This window comes from Pyrus communis, chromosome 10 (assembly GCF_041283825.1).
Source record: "Pyrus communis isolate YQ-2024b chromosome 10, ASM4128382v1, whole genome shotgun sequence".
NCBI lineage: Eukaryota > Viridiplantae > Streptophyta > Magnoliopsida > Rosales > Rosaceae > Pyrus > Pyrus communis.
Window position 1 is genome coordinate 28,235,936 of NC_142574.1, and position 19,383 is coordinate 28,255,318.

A 19,383-nucleotide genomic window follows, 5' to 3' on the forward strand; every position below is an offset into this window, starting at 1 on the left:
TAAATTTCCATTTACCCATTAATAATTATTAGGTGAATGATGTTCAATGATAAGCACATTTTAATGCGTGACAATCTAATGATAGTGACAATAGAGGAAACATCCATATCCCCATCAGACAAGATAAGGTGTACATTTATGTACACACACATAACCTTTTGTATAAGATCCTTCAAGTTGAGTGGAGGCAGCTTCGGAAGTGGGATGTGAGATACCCTGGCGATTGACAATGCACATCAATCTCCTAATTGCATTGTCAATCGCCTAATTGTCTCTTATTTTTTAAATCAGAATGCATTTTTATTTGTCGGACCATTTTATACCTTTAAATACAAGATCCTACCCCTTCACTAATATTAAGTGAGCATAGCAATTTTGTGTATGACAATTGAAGAGTACTCATAAGATTACTCGTAGTGAGTCCTAGGAAAGGAAGCTTTAATAAAAATAGTTTGGGCTAAGTTTATTTTAACTAAAAACCGTCTAATAAATTTATTTATTAAAAATGGCTTAGATTTTAATGAGTATGGAAAATGTTTAATATAATAAAAAATTGGCACGTGGGACCTAACTGTCCATCACACACTTTCTCCCCTGTCCTTCACTATTTCTTAAAGTGAACATTAATTATTTACGGATCACATATAATACATTATTTTTTAAATTAAACATTGATTATTTCTGAAAATTGGACACGGGTACTATCACTATTTCTTAAACTGAATACTCATTATTTCTTAAACTGACTATTTCTGAAACTAAACACAGGTTCTTGAATTGAACACGGGTACTATTTATAAAACTAAACACGGATTAGAATGCCCTTGCATGCGTTTTTGGTTGAATTTTTTTTTTGTCATTTTCTTTCTTTTGTCTTCATCATTAAATAAAGTTATTAGATGATTTTTGGTTAAAATTCAAAGTTTTAAGTTATTTTCATTAGTTTTCCTTTCTCATTAACCTCATTTTTCCCATCATTTTTAAAAGGATAGTGCTATCCACACACTATTTTTTACCTTTTCATATCGCTCTCACTTTTCGACGTCGGATCGAATTAATTAAAAAAAATATCAAATGACATAAATTAACAAATAGTGTGTGAGAAGTAAAAATAAGTATAAAGCCATCTCATCTAGAACAAAATTTCTAGTCCGACCCCGTCATCCTTTTTGCATTTGTGTGATTCTCTTCAATTCGTATCAATTTTGTGTTCGAATTTGCTTCAAAATTATTGAGATTGGCAATGAGAAAGGTTTACATATTAGGCGTCATGTTTGATCTTCATTTCATCTCCTACAATTATTCCTCTATATCATTCCTCGATGCCAGTCACTGCCAACCGTATACAGAGCGGGGCCTAAGGGTAGTCAGAGTAGGCACCAGCCTAGGGCCTCCAATTTTTAGGTGGAGTTAGGCGGGTCTGGACGAGGATGGGGGGGGGGGGGGGGGGGCTATGCGGGCTTATATGTAAAAACCGAAATTTGGAAATCTTTTGTTGCAGAATCAGCCTCATGCGAGGAAGAAGACAACCCTATTCCCAATATCATTTTAATTGCATGATATTACTTAAGATGGTCCCACCATTTTTTTTTTTTTTTTTGCTTCTCTCTTATATATCACCTTTATGTTTATTTTTTTGGGATTTTATTATCCTATTTTAAGATCACACCACATATATCATTATTATGTACCTAAGGGGCTAAAACTCTCACCTTTTTGAAAAATGACATTGTTAAATGTTCAAATTAATTAGTTTATATAATATATAATAAATTATTCAAATCCATTTCGTCCGCCTAGGCGCGTATTCGAAAATTACTATTGTAACATCTCACATCACCTAGGGGAGTGGATTCTGTAAGCCTTATAGGTATATTCTCATCTCTACCTAGCACGAGGCCTTTTGGGACCTCACTGGCTTCGGGTTCCGTAGGAACTCTGAAGTTAAGCGAGAAGGGGGCCAGAGCATTCCCAGGATGGACGACCCATTGGGAAGTTCTGCTCGCATGAGTTCCCAGAAACAAAACCGTGAGGGCGTGGTCGAGGCTCAAAGCGGACAATATAGTGCTACGGTGGACTTGAGCTCGGGATGTGGTGGGGGCCCTGGCTGGGATGTGACAATTTGGTATCATAGTCAATTCATGGCTGGAAGTGTGCCGATAAGGACATCGGGCCCCTAAGAGGGGTGGATTGTAACATCTCACATCGCCCACGGGAGCAGATCTTATAAGCTTTATAGGTATATTCCCATATCTACTTAGCACAAGACCTTTTGGGAGCTCACTGGTTTCGAGTTCCGTAGGAACTCTGAAGTTAAGCGAGAAGGGGGCTAGAGCATTCCCAAAATGGGTGACCCATTGAGAAGTTCTGCTCGCGTGAGTTCTTAGAAACAAAACTGTGAGGGTGTGGTCGGGGCCCAAAGCCGACAATATCGTGCTAGGGTGGAGTCGAGCTCGGGATGTAGTGGGGGCCCGGGCTGAGATGTGACAACTATCCTCTTTACTCTAGTATTTTTCCTAGTTGTAAGATGTTATCTCTGTAATCCAACCATTCATTTATTTATTGAATATAATAAGTAACATTGTAACAATAGAAAAATGATTTGAATTTGGCGTACTGGGTAGGGACTTCTCTTTCGGTTTGAATTTGTTGAAAAATTAGATTATGTAAACTTAATAAGTGCATTTGCATCTAAAAATGTGAGACGGGTAATATACTAGTATTTGAGTAATGTTTGTATATCTTTCTTCTTTTGATATTAATTTTTAATGACATTTGATGTAGAAATAGACTTTTCATGTATTTAGTGAATTTTTTTTACACATGTTAATGTACAAAGGATTGGAAGTCAGAGAACTCTAAAACCCTATTTCGAAGGCTCGCCTAAGGTTCCAAATTCTCAAGGCCGGCTCTAACCGTATACTCCAAACCATTGGCTCTGGCTTCAAAGTTGAAGGACATAGAGCACCATTACCATTTGGTGCATAGGCAGCCATATCTTTTGTCGCAGCCTTTGACCTAAATTCCTTTCTCTCGTGTCAATTTTCTTGCCCTAATTTGTGCAATTTCACGTGGGCATTAATTAAGTATAACGCATTTTGGGATTTTGTAACATACTTTGGAGTATCTTATATTCTAAGGCATTTAATTTTCAGATCCTCAATTAAATATACGATGATCAAAATTAACGTTAAAAAACTTTGTAATATAAGATACTCCGAAACAACATCGAATTTTTCCTGCTTTTCCCTCTTCATTCCTTCTTTGTTGTCTCTTGTGAGGCGATTCTGGATGGAAAACAGGGACAGATTACTATTAGAGCATCATTTTTGCTGAAAGAGGCAGCATGCATGCTGAAACATCCACATCAGGAATGGACAGGACTTAGGTCAATAACCTAACTTTTTTTCCCCATTTTTCTTTGTACAAGCTTTATGAATTAAAACCTATGGGGCCTGCTTTAATGGAGATCTCTCTAGTCTCTACCAAAATAATTCAAATAAACGTATTTGAAATTTGAACTGTATTTAGGGGGATTAATCAACGAAAAAGCTCCAATTTTTTTTCTGAATTTTAATTTTAGTCCATTATTTCTGGATGTTTATAATTAGTCAATCTTTCTCTGAATTTTATTTTTGTAATTGGAAAAAGATAATTTTGTTCGAATGTGGACAACATATTTTTTTTCTTTCTCTTCCGCTAGTTCACTCTATACATTTTTATTTTTAGGGTTTAGGAAGGGGATTAAAGTTTAGGAGAAAATTTGGCCAATTATAAAAGTTCAAGGAATAATTAGCTAAAATCAAAATTTAAGGGGTGGGGGAATTTGCCAATTATAAAAATAATAATTGGCTAAAATTAAAGTTTTGGGGGAATTGGCAGCTCCTTGAAAGTTTCCCGGTGGATTTGAAGAATTGGCCAGTACGAACTTGCTTGATAAATTTTGAAAAGTATGTTGCGATATGAATTTGATAGCTCTTGAGGTGGTGTTTTCGCTTCTAATATATCGTTTGTTATTAAAAAAAGAAAACACAACCACCACTAATCGACTAGTGCTTGCAAAAAAAAAATCTCAACAAAAATGGTGGCCACAACATCACATGATATGGTTTTGATATTCGATAGAAATTGGACAATTTGATATCGAGATATTTAGGTGCACTTGGTTTTTGGGGCACATCGAAATTTTAATGGAATTCGAAACAGCTAAGCTAATGAAATCCAGCTAAGCTTCACTATGTGATGTGTCCACCTAGCAAATATATTAGACTAATATTATTGTTAATTAGTAATTATTAATTAATAATTAAGTCTAATTATAATAAGCTTCCTAGGGCAATCTCATGGGTTAACATGATCTGTTTACATTAATTTGATTTAATATAGTCATTAAGAAGCTGTCTCTTGCCTTACAATTACGTAACAACCAAAAGTATTGCATTATTGTGTCTCTACCATGTCCCCTCCTACCTATCAAATACCAATAAAACAAAGAAACTTTTAAGCTTGCAATATTCCCATCTAAATAAAAGAAAACATTGGGAGGAAAATTTGTTTTATTCGGCTAATTAGCCCGATATGTTTACTCACTTGAAATAAGAGTTCTGAATCGTAGAATAGGAAAAGAAGAACCATAATGTGGTAAACTAGCACTACTGCATGATATGGTTCATGATCTTGTAGCTACTTGACATCGGTTAATGTGGAACTCGTATATTTTTTATATTTTACATGTATTACAAAATATAGAGGAAGTCAAGAATTAAGGTAATTTCTCACCATGTTGAACGCAATTTTCATTCTCATTTTATGTAAGCAAAAATACATGTCACGAGCATTAAAATAATATTCTAAAGAAAAGAAACTAGTACATTTTTTTTAACCTTTTTTTTCATCAAATATTTTGTTTTACTTTGAACTAAGAAAGATATACTGAAAGTTGGTTAGTTGAGAGTAGACGATTGTAAAATTTTATTTAAATTTTTAAAATAAACTTCATTTACAGAGAAGATTATATATACTAGGATCCTCATTGATATAATGTAGAAGTAAACACGTGACATCTCACATGTGGAAACCAGCGCACACTACATAATTGCAAGTAAATTAACAACCACTCCCCCCTCATCACCAAACCAACACCAACACCATAGGACTAAACATATCATGTGAATGTGATCACAAAATCTGCACAAAATACCAAAAAAGTTAAGATATCGAGCTCACCGTTCACAAGAGTTTGAACTTAAGATCTCTCGTTACAAGTGAAGATGAATATTATTAGACTATAATCCTAGTAGTAGAGTCTAATCCAGTGAGGGGACGACTATCTTACTTATAATGAGAATATATTCCAACTCTCTCGGTCATATGTGTCACGTAAAATGTGATAAGTAAGATAAAAGGTAAGTGACACCCAAGACAGAGAATGTGAGAATATATATCCCCGTGACATAGAAGTTTTCCTCGATCGAGGGGGAGGATTTGCCACACCAGTCCAGAACAGAGTACGTTCCCCTGAAAAGGAGAAGACAAATTTCATCACGGAAGCTGGGTTAAACTTTGAGCAAAGACAAACTTCACAAGGAAATTCCAGCTAATGCTCTTCCAAACAAAAAGTTTGACAATAACTAGTAAGCACAATACCGATACCAACAAAGCTATGTTCATGTCTGCTTCAAAGTACAAAACCAGAAAATTACAGGGAAAAACATCACACTCTAGGAAATGTCCACAGAATAATACGACGCTGAAAGCACGTCGAAAATCTACTATTTCTTATAAGATTCTGTTATTTCTCCCCATCCAAACAGTCATATAACTGTCATGATACCGTGAAAAACTAGGGCCGTAGAAAATAAAACGTAGACCTATGATGTTTCTTTTATATCGAAGTTACATATCATCCACGTGAGGTTAGGTATTTGGACAAATAATACTTTATTGAGAAAGTATATAGTTTGAGAAGGACAAAGATAAATTTTCAGGATTCACAGAACATATGATTCAGTGATCGTTGTGCGTAGAATCATACAAGTTTCGCCCACAACGGTCGCATATGTTAGAAGCAGTCGAAGATGTGTTCTCGGGTTTTTCCTTCTGCATCTTTGGTAGATCATGTTCCAGAACATCTGAAAGTGCTTTTGATCCTTCTTGGACTTCCTCCAAACTGAAAACAGCGCATCGAAGTTATATGATTAGAACATAGAAAATATCCTGAAACCTTTTATTTTAACTGCAGGTAAACATGCTGTCATTTCTGTGGCACAGGAGAGATCTTATACAACATATTGGCTTGTAACATAGAACGTACTAGTCTACCTGATTGAATTGAATCCACGACCACACTTGCCAATGCTAAAACTGTTACAGTAGCGTAGCCTTTAAACTCTATGTAACGAATGACCGGACTTATCTCTTAAACATGCTACTTTGCTTACTCGTTTAAGTATATGCATGTCTGTGTTCATCATGCCTCATCCATAAAAAAAATTACCCTCTCATTAAATCCCTTTTTCCTGATCATAGTGCAGGAAAAAGGTACCACCGGAACATAGTTATGCTTATCAAGTATTTAATTTCAATGAGATTAAAACATGATTGATCATCAACACCTGTATTTACCTTATCGAGAGTGGAGGAGTCAATCGGATAATAGTATCGTGTGTTGGCTTGGCAAGAACTCCTCTCTCCTTCAACTTTAGGCAGATATCGTAAGCAGAAACAGGGGATAAATTCTTGCTATTGAGCTCCACAGCGTTGAACAAACCTCTTCCTCGAACCTCCTTTATGTAGTTTGGGAATTGCTGCTGAATCTTGACTAGCTGATTCCTAAGCTCTTGTCCCATTTCAGCTGATCTATAGGTAGTTGAAAGTCAAGAAACATAATTTCTCCAATGATTTTATAATGAGGCCGTAAAGCGAGGATAGTGAAAGGGTTTGTATTTGATACCTTTCAGCAAGTCTCTCATGTCTGATTACATCTAGTGAGGCAACAGCAACTGCACTAGCCAACGGATTACCCCCAAAGGTGCTGCAGATGACCCCAAATTAATAGTAAGGTTAGCCCTATTATATAAGCCCGAAACCAAGGCAAGCAAGTGAGAGAAAGAATGACAAAATATTAGTAGTTACGGAAACCATTAAACAACTCTCGGAAAATGGCAATCATGTTTCTAAGGCATGGTCATGCAAATTACTCATGAGTCAATCTTATCTGAAAAAGCTACTAAGAATTGTATAAGAACTTTTCCGGTACGAAACATGAATATGGCGACGAGAACACTCAAAGTACTAGAAGAGATCATAGATGGAAGCAGCCAGCAAACCTTCCATGCTCTCCCGGTCGGATACAAAGCATTACGTCTTTGTCTGCAAGCACCGCACTTACAGGTATCACTCCACCACCCAATGCTTTTCCTAGTATCTCAATAAAACCCATAAAGTCTTGGTTAAGCATCCGGTATAATTATAAACAAAACTGCACAGTCTGCACCGCACGAATCATGAAGACAAAACAGCTTCCATATTTTAAGAACAGATTGTCAAAGTTTTAGATTAAGAAGAAACATGGTTCAGAGCTAGGCGAACTTCTTCCCAATACTTAAAGAAACTCACCACTACATCCGGGCGAACTTGTTCCCAATCAACAGCAAGCATTTTTCCTGACCGTGCTAAACCAGATTGTATTTCATCAGCAATCATTAAAACATTATATTTCGAGCATAGATCTCTAACAGTTTTCAAATAACCATCTGGAGGAATTATAACCTGTGATCACAACATACAATTTTTCTCAAAAGAACTGATTGAAGATGGAATTTATTGTTTAAATTTTAGAACACGTGCTAGAATCCTACATTCAACAACTGTATACATGTCGGTCACATTTCTATTGAAGAGTTTAATCAATCAAATATTGAATTGCGAAAAACACATACCCCAGCCTCTCCTTGAATGGGTTCAAAGAGAAATCCAGCTGTGCGGTCTCCATTCTCTGCACTCCATAACAAAAAAAATTTGTCAGTTCAATTTTAATACACAAATCTGGTAAATAAATATTAAAAATGTGCAAGCTATATGATGGTTTAAATGGATGTGATCTTTTAAGTTGATGGGTGGAGTACATATCGAACAAGCTCTACACATTCTTAAACAGACAAAAACTGTTATCAAACCTTTAAAAACTTTTTCAAGGCCAATTGCATCACCAAAATCAACTTTAAGATGTCCAGGCAACAAGGGTCCAAAGCCACGGGTTGCTTCATTGTCACAGCTCATGGAGATGACTGCCAAAGTACGACCATGGAAGCAGCCACAACACGAGACAATAATAGCCTGTGTATGGCTTAGTTGAGTTAGGGACATAACTGAAACAATAACCTTGCCCTTGTCCTACTAATGTTCAAGTCGCCGAACTAGAATGGCACAATTCTAAATGAAACGATTTGACAAGTGTTGGAGAATAATAGGTACATACAAATCAGGCTTCTAAGTCAGAATATCTGTGTTCTAACTTGTTTTGAGGTGTGATCTAATTCCCTAGATTACGTGGTTCTATACACATAAATCATGCATACATATTCAGGTGAGTGCAACAATCAGAAGTACCCCAAGAAAAGGCAAACTAAAACTAATAAGATTAAGTAAAAATAGTAAAATACAAGATACATCTCATTGAATTCTACCTCATCTTTTGGAATTTTTTTCTTCTCATGACCCCATTTCCTTGTCACCTTTAAAGCTGTTTCCACAGCTTCAGCACCAGTGTTCATAGGCAGCACCATGTCATAGCCAAACATGCTTGTTAGATACTCGGCAAATCTTGGAAATCTATCATTATAGAAAGCCCGAGAACTAAGGGTGAGCCTTTCTGCCTGTTCTTGTAATGCCTTGATGATTTTTGGATGGCAATGTCCCTACAGCAGGAAATTCCATTAAATAATGAGAAAAAAATGTTATTCACTATAAATATTCTTCAAGAATTGGTGTTTCTTATGTGAACAAGCTTCTTCACTTGCTTCAAATTTACTCGGATTTAAAGAAACAAGCCAGTGCCACATTAATAATTGATTAAAAAGGAGAACATAATGCATGAAAAAGGAACATCATTGTAGTGGATTTTCCATTTTGTAATTCGAATGGAAAATAAAATTCATGTCATCTGGTGCAGAAAGCAGATAAGGCAGTTTCAATTATAGGCTAGTTACAAATATGTATGCATATTGTATGTGCAAGCGTGTGTGCACGTTCGTGAGGGCGTGCACATTGTATGTGCAAGCGTGTGTGCACGTTCGTGCTGGCGTGCACGAGTGCTGTAACGTATTGACTTACATTTTATACCTGATTAACAGCAGAGTAAGCTGAAAGAAAGTCCAGATATCTGTTTCCCTCTGGATCCTGTATACATGATCCTTTTGCTTGAGAAAACACAATGGGAATTGGGTGGTAACTGAAAAGGAGGAGGAGACTTCAGCATTGTAGTTATTCAAACCGATCAAAAAAGGAGGAGACTTTACAATTGTAATCAATTATTTAACACAGTTAGCTTTTCCGGAGGCTCGTTACAGGCGAAATGCACAGCCAAACACACAGAATTAGTTGAAATTGAATGTGCAGACAATCCCAGTATTCCTCATTTTATACAGTTCATCCATGATTATCACAATTAAAAGTCACACCAGAAAGAAAAAAATGGAAAGTGGGCTCGGATCAATCAACGCAGGCTCAGAAAGTGCAGGAGATCCGAAGAATTTAATCACACTAAACTCGAAACAATAAGAAATTATATACAAAACCCAATTTATATAATTAGAACTGCATTCATAACCCACAGATAAGGAATTAGATGGAAACAAGCAGAGAACCCAGACGGCAGAACATGAAGAAGAATGGAAAAAGCAGCAGAAATGAGAAATTTTGGATGAGACATGAAGATTTTAGAGAGAGAGAGAGAGAGATGACTTGTGGGCGCTGTATTGATATTCAGAGTTGATGAGCTCCTGCGAAGATGAAGGGGAGCTGGCTTGAGGGATAGCAGCGAAGCTCCTCCTAATCACTCTCTTCTTCAAGCTTGATGTGCTCAGAGCACGCTGCAAACATCTCCTGCTCGCCATTGATGGATGACGACGATGATGTTCTTCTCGTCACTCGTTATTTGTTAGCTGCCATAAAAATATCAACTTTCCAAATTGTTTCGGATAAAATTATGGAAGAATGGGAGAACATGTTCACTCGCTTTCTTTTTTTGGGCGTTTTGACATCTTCGATCCGAAAACAGTACTACTCACGTCACATGTTATCGTATCTAATTAAAATGTAAGAGAGAGGATATTTTTAGAATAAAACTAATGAAAATAGTTTTAAGTTTTTTAGTTTTAACGAAAAAAAATAAAATAAAATATAGAGTGAATAGTGCAGAAAGTTTTTCGTTAAAGTTTCTTATTATTAGATCACATGTCGATGATTGAATTTAAAAAAAAAAAAATCAATTGATGACAGTCCACTCTTTTAAAAGTGTGAAGATTCACAAAGGCATTTTACTTATTTGAAGAATAATCAACCGTCATATTATGTGGTTTACAAAATATAATTCAAGTAGATCATCTTTTTAACATTACTCTATATCTAATTTACATTTCGCTCGTTTTGTTGCTTCTATTCTATTAGATAAGTTAGGACTTCCATGGTAGCTTGAAAAAAGTGAGATACCATTGAACTTATATGGCAGTCACACTTGTACATTGAATTGGAACTTTTGAGTGTGATATCATGAGTTCAATATATTAAACCCATGAAATACTTATACCAACTTTTGTATAGCATAACTCAAGTTATTGAACGCACATTGTAGTCGTATTGTACCCTATAAGTATCAAACTCAGTTTGTTTGATTCTTACATATAAATATCACACTCACTCAAACTTATTGCGAGAGACTTATAGTACAAATCAGATGCCAATTTATCTCTTAGGATTGAAATTTACTTAATCGGTAATTTATCATATGTCTTGAATTTGGACAAAATTATAAGTTAATTTCCATTAAATACGTTTAAATTTCAAACTTTGAATAGTAAAATAAATTAAATCACTCATCTGAAAGCAATTATCCAACACCACAAATTTTTAAGATCACTTAAGTGAATAATCAATTCTTTTTCTATTTATTGTTTAGCATTAAACTGAAATTATTTGAAATCTTTGACATGTCATATGAAAATTGATTGGGTTATTTTGATAAGTCATCTAATCATAGGGATTAGTGAGTGGACAGAATAAGTTGAGTACACGTATGAACCCATTGGATAAACGAGCCATCGACCATGCCCCCTTGAATGATGAAATTCTTCTGTGTGACAAAAATACTGCCCGTTACACTTGGTGTTATAATACAAGTGATTGAAGTTTGTTTTCAAATATCTAACCACATGTATTATCACAGTTGATGTACCAAACCAAGTTATTGACACATTGAAAAATCTCTCATTTGAGTGGGATGCAAGTATTGGTCTCAAACTCCATAAGAAAACCATCTAATATGACAGCCACAACACAAATCATATGTTTTAATTTTCCACTCATTTTTCAAGATTTTTTTTCCTAATTTCACCCCCTTTTTGTCATCATAATTTTCCAAATTTCTCTACGCTTTTGATTCCTGAGAGTCAATTGAGTAAATTATTATTAGCACTCCAAAATGTCATCTACACTCCCAAGGGCAAAAAAATGAAGAAAACAAGAGCGGGTGCATGTGCCTTTTCTTCTAGTGTCAATAACAACTCTCCATCTGTATCGTATCATGTAAGTTTTTCGTATAAACTAGCTGCAAAACGAACAAAGCTTCAACTCCACACATAAATTCACAAGCAACAAGCAAACCTCAAACAAAATCTTCATTTACAGACAAATGTAAGTTATACTCAGTGTACATTTGACAACCCCCCTTCCCAAGCTATCAAACCGATCCTCCGCCACCTTCCGGTGGCTTCAATCTCAATCTCGAAGCATCGCATATCAATTTCAGTACACAAGCAACCAATAGCCTGTAAAATGCGGCCACAGCTACGGTATACCACTGATTCAACACAAGCCCCCAGCACCGGTGAAATACCTACTTGAAATATACTTAAAGTTCAAAGAGACAAAAGTAGAATGTGTTCGATAATAAGTATTCGGAAGGGAGTGGCTTGATAAAAATCTAGAGTAGAAACGGAGCTGAAGTAACTAGAGCCTGAAAAGGATCGGGTCGTTAGTACGCACCTAAGAGCTTTTTGATGAGATCAGTATTCAGCAAACACCTACATGAATGTTCCATTGTAATCTATAGGAAGGAAGTCACCTAAATGCTACATTTCTGTGTACCATATCTTCGTCTATATGAAACTAGAAGCTTATGCATTGTAAACGACTGAAGCTAAACCACTACAACAACAATTAGGACATATCAAAATGGCATGGTGGTAATGAGAGCATGCGACTAGAACCACAATGAATAACTAGAACCAGAAGATGATAACTCAATCTGCACCAGAACCAGAAGATGGTATCTCAATAAGCGAGTAGTTTGATCCATGAGGGGATAATATTGGTAAAGAGTCTGCTTACAAGTCTAATATGATCAATGAAGATACCGAAGATTATCTGTTATCGGTGTTTCCTAATACTGAATACCTAGCTTAGTTGAATTTGAGAAAAGAGAGTAAGCGGTGCTAAAAGCACAGTAGCTCACTCATGGATTAGATTAAAACGGGAATTCCAAAATCCTATAGCTGTTCGAAACCATTGCCATCAAGAGGATACAATGAATTCTAAGTGTCAAAAAGAGAGCATGAATTCTAAGTGTCAAAAAGAGAGCCCCATAGTTGTGAATCTTAACTTTTATCCAACGATATCATGAAACTAAACAAGGGTATTAAGGAGTCCCAGGAGGTCAATTTACAAAATGCCTCCCTGAGAGTTTTTTGTGTGGGGCACACGGATTAATATTAGAGAAATGTTGTGAGATTTAGTTTAACTATGGTGGAGGATGGAACCAAAAACGAGCCAAAAGATCAATTAGTATTTAATATATACAGTGATTTCAAAATTTTGATTCTTCGGTGACGTTTCAGATAACCTAGATGAAGACAGAAGATAGAGAATAAAGAAGCAAAAAGATTCCCTGTGGTTTATCTAATTGCAGAAAGTGATTCCTCTCCGTCTGCAAAGTGCATTTCAGTTAAGGAGAACAGCACAAAGAAGAGATCATTACGAATAGCATTTCACTCACACAACTGATTTAGAAGATGCTTCAAGCAAGAAGCTGAGAGCAAGAGTTCAATGACCAGAGAAATAACAAGCATATACTATAAGATTGAAAATTATGGTCATTACTGAATAATCTTCTGGCCAGAACATCAATTTATAAAATATAGAGTGTGACAATACCGAAAATTAGATGAATTCCATACTAGTAAAGATCAGACTAGATGAAGCGACGCGACAGGAAAGAAAGGAATTAATATTGCAGATAAAGAATAGATTCGGCGACAAAGATGGGGCCTACATGCCTAAAGCATAAACCCTGCAGCGAATCCTTTTGGCAGTCTCAATACCAGCTTTAGTGGGAAAATCAGGAAGAGTCGAGTTGAATAAGCCTAGAGAAGAAGCCTTTCCCAGAATCAAACCTAAAGAACTAGGAGAGGAAACATGAGGGAGAGATGTCCAAGATTCTTTGTTGTAAGCACCAGACATATATTAGCTTAAAGGACTATTCACCTTTAAACAGCAAAAATCAGCCTGGAAAGTTAGGGGGCCATTATAAATGCCTGAATCAAGTTCTCTGCCGTGCGCTTCTGTTCAGGTGTGCCAGATATATGTGCAACACGATCACCCCGGGAAGATTTGGACTCAGAGATCTCTACCATTGCTCCCGATATCTGGAAAATACACAAATATGAATGATAATGACATTCAAACACACAAAGCCTACATGATTAGGCAGAAGCTAGCTAGATTTTTCGTGTTGACATCTCTACACAATAACCAACCAGTAGATACAGATCCAAAAGGAAAGGTCATCCCACCTTCCGGATATTGGCTATATTTGCCCCGCCTTTGCCCATCACTTTACCCAATGCATTCGCTGGAACTAGCATCTCAAGTGTTGAAGGGGGTGGCAACCTGCATAATGTTATTGAAAAACAATTTGAGGATGAATAGAAACTGAACTAGACAAGCTTCAAAACAAGGTAGAAGAAACTACATACGCTGACCCTCCATATAGCTTGGATGAATACGAAGACATGGATCCATAGCCATTTTCTCCCATCTCAAAGAAAAGAAAACATATATCAAGTACTAGCAGAGGTTTATTTATGAGTTTATTCAGCTACAAATAACTTAGTTAAATGGACATACCGACACAGATCCATATCCATAGAGGCTACCAGAAGAAAGCAGGCCCAAGCCACTTCCACTTTCAGCCCTCTGATCATAACGCATCGAAGAAACTGGGGGGACAGAAGGCAGGACAGATGGCATTGAGAGAGCAGGGCCACCCGAGTACATGGATTCAGCACCACCAGAGGTGTTAAGACCATCATCTCTATCTTTCAAGACATCGTCTCTGAGTCTTAGAACAATCTGAATAAGCGCATCCCTCAAACTACTGGGATCTCCTGCCACCTATATTAGGAAAAAAGAATTGATAAAGAGGTGATCAACAAGAAAAAATTGAATCGCAAAGGTTGAAGATTTATGTAGAACCAACCTCAACAAGTTCATTAGCATCAGCACCCCTAGGCTTATCAGCTTTTGAAATACGGATGTCAGCTTTTGTTCTTTTTCGGATTTCATTTATAATCGAACCACTTTTTCCAATAATACAACCAATAAATTTAGATGGAACAAGAAGCCGAATTGAAACAGAGTCATCATCTTCATCATTTATCTTCTCTTGCAGCAAAAGAACAGCTTCCACTGCCATGGATTTTAGATCATCAGGTGACTGCCAAAAAAGAAACCCAACATGATCAACATGTCCAAGAAGATGAATGCCAAGCACTGTTGTGAGCCCCATAGAAAAATACCAGTTCAGATTATTCACAATTTAATCACCCAACACAATGTTGACATTTAACTTTTAAAAGTTGAGGAATGTATTATAATGAGTCTTTCTCACAATGAAATCTATATTTTTGACAGTCTAACGGTTAATAAACATGAGCTCATGCTCAGAGAAAGATCCTGGAATTGTTGACGTCTGCACAAAACCAGCAACAACAGCAAAAATTTGATAGAATATTCCAGGTTATTTTGCCCTGCAAAATACTATGCAGACGCATAACAAAACAAAAATAGAAATACTTAACCCTTAGTGTAAAATGCATTTATACCGAGCTCTTCCCAAATTTTGTTCTTTATAAATCTACCAAAACATAAAGAATAAGAATACCATCGCAGTCATACTTCCATTGCAGTAATAATAATAGTAAATTATCATGGTCATACCTCTGTTGCAGTAACACTGATTATACACTCATCACGGTCCTTGGTATCATCAACCTCTATACGAGCACCACTCACCTGCCTTATGCTTTTAATGGTGCCCCCACCCTTGCCAATTACACGACCAATCTTGTCAAAGGGACACAATACTCGCACAATTAACTCCTCAGATCGAGAGGCAACACCGAAACCAGAAACTAAAGGAAGGGCAGATGAATACATGGGCCATGTGTTCCCTTTATCCGTGTAACCCTGAAGATCCTGTAAAGATGTAGCACCTATGATTGGAGGTACAGCTCTAGAAGAGACAATAGGATCTCCACTTTGATATAGTCCACCTGATTGATAAATAGGGACATCTGATGGGATAATTATACTTGGCAGGGCCTCTGGTACCGATGTCTCAAGAGAAATCTCTTCCTTAGGAGCAAACTTGTACATAATTGCAGAAACTGCAAACAATGCTTTTTTAACTGCTTCTGATTCTCCATTTATCTGTTTGCAAAGGGAAATGAACTCTTACAGAAAAATATTACTGGATAAGAAGTTAACTAAACAGAAAAGTGAAACATCTGGAGCAAAATTTGCAAGTGTGTAAACATATTACATTTTATGCACAAAGAAGGTCCATTTAGCACACCAGTTGAGGAACTTCATATTAAAATTTTCTAACACGGTGTAGAAAAGACTATTCACTCCGACTATTGCATGCTACTATGAGAGTGTAGTATACCCAAAATAATTCATAAACACAAGAAATATGAAAACAATTCTAAACCAAGGCAAGGCAGCAAATATGAACTAAAGAGCTACTGTACTGACTGGGCGTCTTTGAAAACAAGAATTAAAATGCCTAATTGCACAAGCAAAACATTGAGGAATTATTCTTATTTAATAACAAATACTAACCATAAGAAAATTGTCAAAGTCCATAGCGCAAGAATGCGTTGGATCAGTGGCATCTTTTGCAACAATCTTAATGTTGGTCCTCGTCTTGCTTCTCAGTTTCTTTATAGTCGACCCCGCCTTGCCAATAATATTTGCAGACTGGCTAGAAGGAACAAGAATTTGGCAGTCTTCCCTACTATCCCTCCGTCTCTTATCCGAATCCCCAACACTAGCCAATGCATTCGAAATTGCAGAATGAACTCTAAGAAGAGCATCCTGGGCAGCACACAAAGGCTCCATATCATTGAACTCATCATCAACCTCAACCTCTTCCTTATCCTTAACATAGCTATAAATAGTTATTACCCTCTCTTTCGCACCCGGAAATGGGTCCACAACCTTGATTTTCGCTCTAGTATCTTGGCGAATCGAGTTGATGACTTTCCCACTCTTGCCAATAACACTCCCAATAACCCCATCAGGGCATAGAATCCTATAAACCACCAAATCATCACTACCCTTTTCGTCTCGGTCATTGAATCGTCTCTTTTGGTTCTTGTTTCCCCCATCATGGTCTCTCTGCGACCGATACCGCTTACCCGTCTCCCCCATTGTTCCTCTGGATTGGTTTTTCCTCCTAAACCACACCAAAATAATAATAAAAATTCAAAAACTGGGCACTCACCTAAATTACAACTGAAAATCAATAAGCAGATAAAAGAAAGAACAAAATTTGATTGAAATTATATTGGATTGCCTTCCCTTTGACAATCTTTGTACCAAAAGAAACAGAAAAAAAAATTGGGTTTTCTTCGATTGACAAAGTAGGGTTTATTTGCAGCGGAAAGGAATAAACTTTGCAGAAAATCAGAGAATCAAAGCTTCTGATCGAATGGGTAAAACCTTCGTCGAAAACTCACCTGTTGAAATACGGGGAGCTTTAGAAACTATCGGAAGCGGTCGTCGAGTTCCTTGGTTTGCAGTCTGATATGTGACGTAGGAAGGAACAGTTAGTTCGTCATCTTTTTATTATTATAATTGCTGCTTTCTGGATCCAATTGGGCCCAAACCCAGGATAAAAATAGGCAGAACAGTTAAGCCCATTGGATCTTTGGATTCCCCATTAAGTTGCTCATAATTTTGAATAATTTTCAAGGAAGGAGGGACTCGAGAGCGATGGAAATATCGAAAAAATTAGAGACAGATATGAAAAGAGAAGTGAAGTGAAGTTTAAATTAGTGGTTGACACTCTCTAAAGTTTCATTTTAAATTTTCATCATTTCCTCAAAAGTTACTGCTATCGATATTTCCACAAACTTCCACATTGATATTTCGATATTTCCACCAAAATTGTTATTTTAAACACCGCTCAAGAAAGAGATGGTAGGACAAGGAAGATGAAGTTGTTTGAAACGGATTGTCGGGTAAAAAAAAAATTCGTGTAAGAGTGATTAATAAAAATAGAACGATTGACTAAATCTAACGACCATAATAAAATGAATCCTCACAGGTCCTTAAAATGAGGACCTTAGGTGAGCATCACTCTTAAAAGGAGAAATTTTTTTGGATACTTTATATTCATCAAATTTTTGGGTGCACTTTTGCTTACTACTATTGAGTGGTAGTAACACTCACTACCTATTTATCAACGTTAAATAAGTTTAAATTTAAGATTTGTGTTTATCTATTATACAGATCTCAAAATTTAAAATTTATCAGCAATAAATTGAGAGTGGTGAGCAAAAATATTCTCTTAAACTTTGTATCAACTAAAACTACTAAACTAACTAAATTAAATGGAACAAAAGTAACCGAATAAAAGCCGATCAAAAAAGTACAAGCCCATATTCCACGTAACACGTCTTGAGTTTAATTCACGGTGTTGGTGAATCACACAATAGTGGTTAAGGAGAGACGGAAATGCTTATGTCAGTCTTTCCGGCCTTTTTAAAGGTGGATTGTCATGACGAAGCCATCAACTGATCCGTTTTGAAAAAAAATTATGTATATATTTCTTCGTTGACAAAGTTAAATTACACTCGCTGTGGTTATGTTGATTTTTGTAACCGACGGTGTATGAAACGTTCTTTTAAAGTTAAAACTAACTTGGTTTGATAACAAATTTGAGGACGAAAATGGACCAATCACTATAATTCAAGGGGCAAATTTAAAATTGCCTCAAACTTTTTTGAGGTTTTATTTTATATTGCATTTGCCCCAAATATCCTTTTTTTCAACTATCATCTTTCTCCTTCTTTTCCCCAGCAGCAGTGGCCGATTCGAATCCGATCTTTCTAAACCCGGAACCCCGAACATGGAACAAGAAGCGGCGGAAACGCTGATTCAGGCGGCGATCTCAGATGGGTCGGAGCCGGCGGCCGTGAACCGCGCCAGGAAGCTTCTGTTCCGGCGAATGCTAGTTGGGATAAGGGACGGCCGGTTTTTCCTGGGGACCTTTCACTGCATCGACAAACAAGGCAACATCATTCTTCAGGATGCGGTGGAGTATCGGAGCACCCGGCGGTCCTCGCCGTCTCCGATGGAGCAGCGCTGCCTCGGTCTCATTCTAATCCCTTGTTCTTGCCGTGCTTCTTGTCACGTTGGTTGCTCTGTTGAAGAACAGTTGTCTCTGCTTTCGTTCTAGAACCATAACAATTTATAAAATAGTGTTTTGTATTGGGATATTTTGCATTCATTGTTTTGACAAGATGATATTCGAAACTACTCTTATTCGAATCTGCAGGGAAGTGTTCGGTTCTATGAATGATGGAAACTGTTTTGTATTCATGTCAATTTGCTTAGAACTTGCATTGTGTGTGTGTGGCTACCCATGAATGAATTCGATTTTCTTTCGAAGATCGATGTTTTCGTTCATCGAAGAGTTTCTTGAACAGATTTGGCACGAAGCTTTCTTTTCACATTTGAGATATCTGATGTGCTAAAGTCTTGTGATTTATCACATGTTCTGTGAAATGTTATGCACATTGTTTCTCATAGACATCTGAA

The 19,383-nt window shown here is 36.7% G+C and overlaps 3 protein-coding genes across 6 annotated transcripts; 1 reads left to right on the plus strand and 2 right to left on the minus strand.

Annotated features, from left to right (window-relative positions):
* Positions 1 to 5,867: 5,867 nt before the first annotated feature.
* On the minus strand, positions 5,868 to 10,232 carry LOC137729749 (ornithine aminotransferase, mitochondrial). The gene is made up of 10 exons (XM_068468768.2): positions 9,964 to 10,232; positions 9,343 to 9,451; positions 8,688 to 8,918; positions 8,178 to 8,337; positions 7,941 to 7,996; positions 7,618 to 7,770; positions 7,329 to 7,426; positions 6,953 to 7,033; positions 6,625 to 6,858; positions 5,868 to 6,169 (listed from the first exon to the last, which is right to left on the minus strand). Exons 1-10 carry the CDS (start codon positions 10,113 to 10,115, stop codon positions 6,007 to 6,009), a joined length of 1,437 nt encoding a protein of 478 aa, XP_068324869.2. The 5' UTR covers positions 10,116 to 10,232; the 3' UTR covers positions 5,868 to 6,006.
* On the minus strand, positions 9,337 to 17,555 carry LOC137729859 (KH domain-containing protein At4g18375). Of its 4 annotated transcripts, none has more exons than XM_088677741.1 (9): positions 17,298 to 17,555; positions 16,399 to 17,014; positions 15,493 to 15,984; positions 14,753 to 14,989; positions 14,401 to 14,667; positions 14,250 to 14,311; positions 14,067 to 14,163; positions 13,759 to 13,919; positions 9,337 to 9,451 (listed from the first exon to the last, which is right to left on the minus strand). In XM_088677741.1, the coding sequence occupies exons 2-8, from the start codon at positions 16,987 to 16,989 to the stop codon at positions 13,788 to 13,790; spliced, it is 1,878 nt and encodes a 625-aa protein (XP_088533867.1). In that variant the 5' UTR covers positions 16,990 to 17,014; positions 17,298 to 17,555; the 3' UTR covers positions 9,337 to 9,451; positions 13,759 to 13,787. The 4 variants fall into 4 exon arrangements, with proteins under 4 accessions (XP_088533867.1, XP_088533866.1, XP_068325008.1 ...); XM_088677740.1 differs by lacking the exon at positions 9,337 to 9,451 and adding an exon at positions 12,016 to 12,112; XM_068468907.2 differs by lacking the exon at positions 9,337 to 9,451 and adding an exon at positions 13,345 to 13,667.
* A 1,011-nt stretch (positions 17,556 to 18,566) lies between these two features.
* On the plus strand, positions 18,567 to 19,170 carry LOC137729840 (uncharacterized). The gene has a single exon (XM_068468884.2). It carries the CDS (start codon positions 18,692 to 18,694, stop codon positions 19,019 to 19,021), a length of 330 nt encoding a protein of 109 aa, XP_068324985.2. The 5' UTR covers positions 18,567 to 18,691; the 3' UTR covers positions 19,022 to 19,170.
* The last annotated feature ends 213 nt before the right edge of the window (positions 19,171 to 19,383 follow it).

What these genes read in the sequence shown, in the direction of transcription:
- LOC137729749 (XM_068468768.2), bottom strand. Translation starts at nt 10,115, where the DNA reads ATGGCGAGCAGGAGATGTTTGCAGCGTGCTCTGAGCACATCAAGCTTG. An exon ending in TATCAATACAGCGCCCACAA is followed by an intron (nt 9,452 to 9,963) that starts GTCATCTCTCTC and finishes CCTCCTTTTCAG; the next exon opens with TTACCACCCAATTCCCATTG. An exon ending in CTTACTCTGCTGTTAATCAG is followed by an intron (nt 8,919 to 9,342) that starts GTATAAAATGTA and finishes TTCCTGCTGTAG; the next exon opens with GGACATTGCCATCCAAAAAT.
- LOC137729859 (XM_088677741.1), bottom strand. Translation starts at nt 16,989, where the DNA reads ATGGGGGAGACGGGTAAGCGGTATCGGTCGCAGAGAGACCATGATGGG. An exon ending in TCAGTGTTACTGCAACAGAG is followed by an intron (nt 14,990 to 15,492) that starts GTATGACCATGA and finishes CTTTTTTGGCAG; the next exon opens with TCACCTGATGATCTAAAATC. An exon ending in ATGCTAATGAACTTGTTGAG is followed by an intron (nt 14,668 to 14,752) that starts GTTGGTTCTACA and finishes TTCCTAATATAG; the next exon opens with GTGGCAGGAGATCCCAGTAG.
- LOC137729840 (XM_068468884.2), top strand. Translation starts at nt 18,692, where the DNA reads ATGGAACAAGAAGCGGCGGAAACGCTGATTCAGGCGGCGATCTCAGAT.